General features: G+C 36.5%; 1 protein-coding gene across 1 annotated transcript; it reads left to right on the top strand.

Moving 5' to 3' along the window:
• Window positions 1-1,906: 1,906 nt before the first annotated feature.
• On the top strand, window positions 1,907-4,591 carry LOC117933231 (receptor-like protein 43). The gene is made up of 3 exons (XM_034854617.1): window positions 1,907-2,543; window positions 2,639-2,687; window positions 3,289-4,591. Exons 1-3 carry the CDS (start codon window positions 1,907-1,909, stop codon window positions 4,589-4,591), a joined length of 1,989 nt encoding a protein of 662 aa, XP_034710508.1.
• Window positions 4,592-5,129: the final 538 nt, after the last annotated feature.

The raw sequence follows: 5,129 nt of genomic DNA, 5'->3' as shown, positions 1-5,129 counted from the left end.
GAATATTTAAGAAAAATGCTCCATTTCTTTTCATAGGCACATTAACAATTAAATTGATATGTTGATTTCTTCCTTTTTAATCTCTCTTCATGGGCTTGAAACAATCCCATAAGTTGATCAATTGTCATAGAATCTAAATCTTTAGATTCTTTAATGACCACAATGATATAATAAAACTTCAAATCTAAAGATCGAAGGATTTTCTCAATCACAAGAGTATTATTTAAACTCTTACTATTTCTTTTTAATTAATTCACAATAGCCAATACTCTTGAAAAATAATCGGAGATTGATTTAAATTCTTTTATGTTCAAACCTTCAAATTCTCCTTTAAGAGTTTGAAGACAAACTTTTTGTACCTTCTCAACTACCTTGTGTGTATTTTTTAATATCTCTCAGACTTCCTTTGAGGTGATTGCACTTGAAATCTTCTCAAAAGTGCCTTCATCCATTGTTTGATAGATGATAGTAAGAGATTTATTGTCTCTCTTCCTCATATCTTCCAAAAAATACCTTTGATTAGGGATAGAGTAGTTTCATCTTATGGCTCTTTGTAACCTTCCTTTGCAACCTCTCATGCATCTAGTCAACCAAGCAAAGTCTTCATCTTGATACTCTAATTATCATAGTTGTCTTTGTTGAGTTGAGGAACTTAATTGAAAAAAGTGCATCCCACTTGCCCTTTTTTTTTTTGTATGGCTTTGATACCAAACTGTTGGCTATGCAAAAGCATTGATACCAATTTGGTTGGAGTAATAAGGTTGATAGAGAAAAACAAACAATTACAAAGGAAGATAAATTTGGGAGAATTAAAATCTATTATCTTCTACTAAAAAAAATAGAATTACTACTATCACTCTTTTTTCAAATTCATCTTCTATCACTCTTTTTTCAAACGTTACATAATCTTCTATTTATAATTGCTCACACTAAAAAAAATAGAAACTCCTAACATTTTGAAACCTTCAAAGACTTGACAACTCAAAAATAGAAACTAGAATAACTACTCAAAATAAAATTACTTACTGTTCATTTGATAATGTGATTTTTGGAATTACTTCTAATATTCTCAAGATACTAAAAAAAAAATGAAAATATTTTTTAAAATCATTGTCAAACACATTCTTACTGTATTTTCAAATAATTTTTTTTTATACATTTTTTTCTCTCTCGGGCTTTATGATATTTATATTTTATGTAGTTCATTATAAAATGTTAAAAAAAATATTTATAAATATGGTGCCTGCCCATCAGTGCATGTTTGTTTAGTGAGGTGACTTAGCCATTGGTTCGATGTGCACATATTTCTTTGTCATCTTCAAAGTGAGGCTAAGACTTTTCTTCCTATATTAAACTTTGGCATTTTTATCATATGCTACTGCAGCTGCTGCAAATTGAGTTTTTGTTGTCTCTTTGGGTTCAGTTTTGAGCTTTAATAAATGTCGGTAAGGACGGTTATGGATTGTACGTAGGTGGTTTAGCTTAGCGTTTGGTAACCTAGTAGCCCTTCTTCTGTGTCAAAATTGGCCCTGTACCTGTCCTGGAATTTGATATTTAGTTGCTATGAAGCCAGTAGAAAATTATAATGGTGGTTTTTATATATATATTTATTAATTAAATAAATTTTAAAATAACATAATTAGAATTATTTTTTTTTAATAATGAGCTTTAACATATTTATTATGTAAAAAAAAAAAAAAAAATCTCAACTTTAAGACTATGGTTTTTATATATCTACTGGATTGCAGTCAATGCACCTTGCTCATTACTATATAAGACTATGGATCCTGGCTGTGAACCCTTATCACTCCCATTTGCTTTCTTATTATCCATAGAAAATATGGGCTCAACTTTGTGTCTCTTCATGTCCATGCGCTTTCTCCTTTTACTCTCATCTTTTTATCCAATGGTGGCTGACTCTTCCTCTTTTATGCAGCAGCCACTGTGCCATGATAGTGAGAGCTCTGCCTTGCTTCAGTTCAAGCAAAGCTTTTTGATTGATGGGCATGCCTCTGGTGATCCTTCTGCTTATCCAAAAGTTGCAATGTGGAAATCCCATGGAGAAGGAGAAGGAAGTGATTGCTGCTCTTGGGATGGTGTTGAGTGTGACAGGGAGACTGGCCATGTGATCGGCCTTCACCTTGCCAGCAGTTGTCTCTATGGTTCTATCAACTCCAGCAACACCCTCTTCAGTCTTGTTCATCTCCGGAGGCTTGACCTCTCTGATAATCATTTCAATTACTCTGAGATCCCATTTGGTGTTGGTCAACTTTCAAGGCTTAGGAGTCTCGATCTCTCTTATGCTAGATTCTCTGGCCAAATCCCATCAGAACTCTTAGCACTGTCCAAATTGGTTTTCCTTGATCTCTCGGCAAACCCAATGTTGCAGCTTCAAAAGCCTAGCTTGAGAAATCTGGTTCAGAACTTTGCCCACTTAAAGAAACTTCGTCTAAGCGAGGTGAACATTTCTTCAACAATACCTCATGAGTTGGCAAATTTATCTTCATTGACAACTCTCTTTCTCAGAGAATGTGGATTGCATGGTGAATTCCCAATGACCATTTTTCAGCTACCAAGCCTAAAGTTTCTTAGTGTGAGTTACAATCTAGATCTGATTGGTTATTTGCCTGAATTTCAGGAAACCAGTCCGTTAAAAGAGTTGCATCTTTATGGTACGAGTTTTTCTGGTGAGTTACCAACTTCAATTGGGAGGCTTGGTTCTTTGACTGAGTTGGACATCAGCTCACTACTTTGTATCTCAACCAAATAAATTTAATTGGAGAAATCCCATTCTCTCTTGTAAATATGAGTCAACTAACTGCTCTGACTCTTGCAAGGAATCAATTGAGTGGTCAGATCCCATCTTGGCTCATGAACCTCACCCAATTAACTAAATTAGATCTTGGGGAAAACAATTTAGAAGGTGGAATCCCAAGTTCATTATTTGAACTTGTAAATCTTCAATATCTTTCTGTACAAGGAAATTCCTTGAATGAGACAGTGGAACTTAACATGTTACTTAAGCTCAAAAACCTCACCAGTTTCCAATTATCAAACAATGTTACTCTCCCTAAATTTAAGCTTTTAGGATGGGATTCATGCAACTTAACTGAGTTTCCTGCGGAACCAAGATGAATTGGAGCTGCTCTTCCTTGCCAATAATAAAATTCATGGCCTAATTCCAAAGTGGATTGGGAACATAAGCCAAGAAAACCTAGGGGCTCTTGACCTTTCTGGAAACCTTTTAACTGGCTTTGACCAACATCCAGTTGTGCTTCCATGGTCCAGGTTACGCAGTTTAAAACTTGATTTTAACATGTTGCAAGGACCACTTCCAATTCCACCACCATCAACCAGTGAATATTCAGTCTTTGGAAATAAACTGACCGGAGGAATTTCGCCACTTATTTGCAACATGAGTTCTCTTATGTTACTTGATTTGTCTAGTAACAATTTGAGTGGCAGGATTCCCCAATGTCTGGCCAAATTGAGCAAATCTCTGTCCGTACTGGATCTGGGAAACAACAGCCTTGATGGCCCCATTCCTCAAACATGCAGAATGACAAACAATTTGAGGGTGATTGATTTAGGTGAAAATCAATTCCAAGGCCAAATACCAAGATCATTTGCCAATTGCATGATGCTCGAGCACCTTGTTCTCGGAAACAATCAAATCGATGATATTTTCCCTTTTTGGCTTGGAGCCCTCCCACAGCTACAGGTTCTTATTTTGAGATCCAACAGATTCCATGGTGCAATAGGGAGTTGGCACTCCAATTTTAGGTTTCCCAAGTTGCGCATTGTCGACCTCTCTGACAATAAGTTTATAGGTGATTTGCCATCAGAGTATTTCCAAAATTGGGATGCCATGAAACTTACAGATATTGCAAACGACCTTAGGTACATGCAGGCACGCCCGGAGTTTGAAATCCCAGGGTATGGATGGACTGCCCGTTACATGTACTCAATGACAATGACAAATAGAGGCATGCAGAGGTTTTACAAGAAGATCCCTAATATTTTCATAGCAATTGATTTCTCGGGCAACAATTTCAAAGGACAAATTCCAACCTCCATTGGGAACCTCAATGGGCTTCATTTGCTGAACCTTGGCGGCAACAATCTTACTGGCCATATCCCATCCTCCCTGGGGGACCTAACACAGCTGGAGTCATTGGATCTTTCCCAGAACCAGCTCTCAGGAGAGATCCCTTTGCAACTAACAAGGATAACATTCCTTGCATTCTTCAATGTGTCTCATAATCATCTAACAGGGCCTATACCACAAGGAAAACAATTTACAACATTTCCAAATGCTTCCCTTGATGGGAACCTGGGATTGTGTGGAAGTCCTTTGTCAAGGGCATGTGGAAGTTCCGAGGCATCACCACCAACATCTTCATCCTCTAAACAAGGTTCAACTAGTGAATTTGATTGGAAATTTGTATTAATGGGATACGGAAGTGGGCTAGTAATCGGAGTTTCAATTGGGTACTGCTTGACCTCATGGAAACATGAGTGGTTTGTGAAAACCTTTGGAAAGTGGCAAAGAAAATGGACAAGGAAAGAAAGAAGGGGGAACAAAAGCTAAATTTATCCGACCCAAATTTCCTTGAAAGATTTCTTAATATATGTATATTGCTTGAATTGTTGGACTTATTTCTTCATTTCTTTTTCCTTTCTAGTCATGGTGTTACTTCAACTTGTGTTTGTGTTGGCGAATGGATGTAAAACTGCTTGGGTTTCTTAATAATATGTAGTGTAGCAATGCAACTAGATTATGGCTTGTATTGAGCTGCAGATTGAAGGTGTTATTCTTGTCACTTCTTTTATCATTCCTTCTTCCTTTTATCAAGTTGCGCACTTACATATTAGTAAGTACTATCACTAACTTGCATGTATTAGATTATTCTATCTATTTCACATAGAAAAAGGACAAAAGCAAAATGAAAGTTGCCTTGCATTGGAGTTAAGATATTTAATGGGAAGTTAAGCAGCAGTACAAGTCCCTTGAGGTTGTTTTACTTGCCAACCTTCTTATAGTTGGCTGAGTGAAACTATGCTTTGGGCTCCTCTACATCAACCTTAGAACTTGTATGCAAGTCTTTCATTTGAAATAAAGGCAAAAA

This window comes from Vitis riparia, chromosome 16, assembly GCF_004353265.1.
Source record: "Vitis riparia cultivar Riparia Gloire de Montpellier isolate 1030 chromosome 16, EGFV_Vit.rip_1.0, whole genome shotgun sequence".
NCBI lineage: Eukaryota > Viridiplantae > Streptophyta > Magnoliopsida > Vitales > Vitaceae > Vitis > Vitis riparia.
This window is presented reverse-complemented; position numbering and strand designations above follow the sequence as displayed.

What these genes read in the sequence shown, in the direction of transcription:
- LOC117933231 (XM_034854617.1), top strand. Translation starts at nt 1,907, where the DNA reads ATGGTGGCTGACTCTTCCTCTTTTATGCAGCAGCCACTGTGCCATGAT. An exon ending in CAGAGAATGTGGATTGCATG is followed by an intron (nt 2,544 to 2,638) that starts GTGAATTCCCAA and finishes CCTGAATTTCAG; the next exon opens with GAAACCAGTCCGTTAAAAGA. An exon ending in TTATGGTACGAGTTTTTCTG is followed by an intron (nt 2,688 to 3,288) that starts GTGAGTTACCAA and finishes TCCATGGTCCAG; the next exon opens with GTTACGCAGTTTAAAACTTG.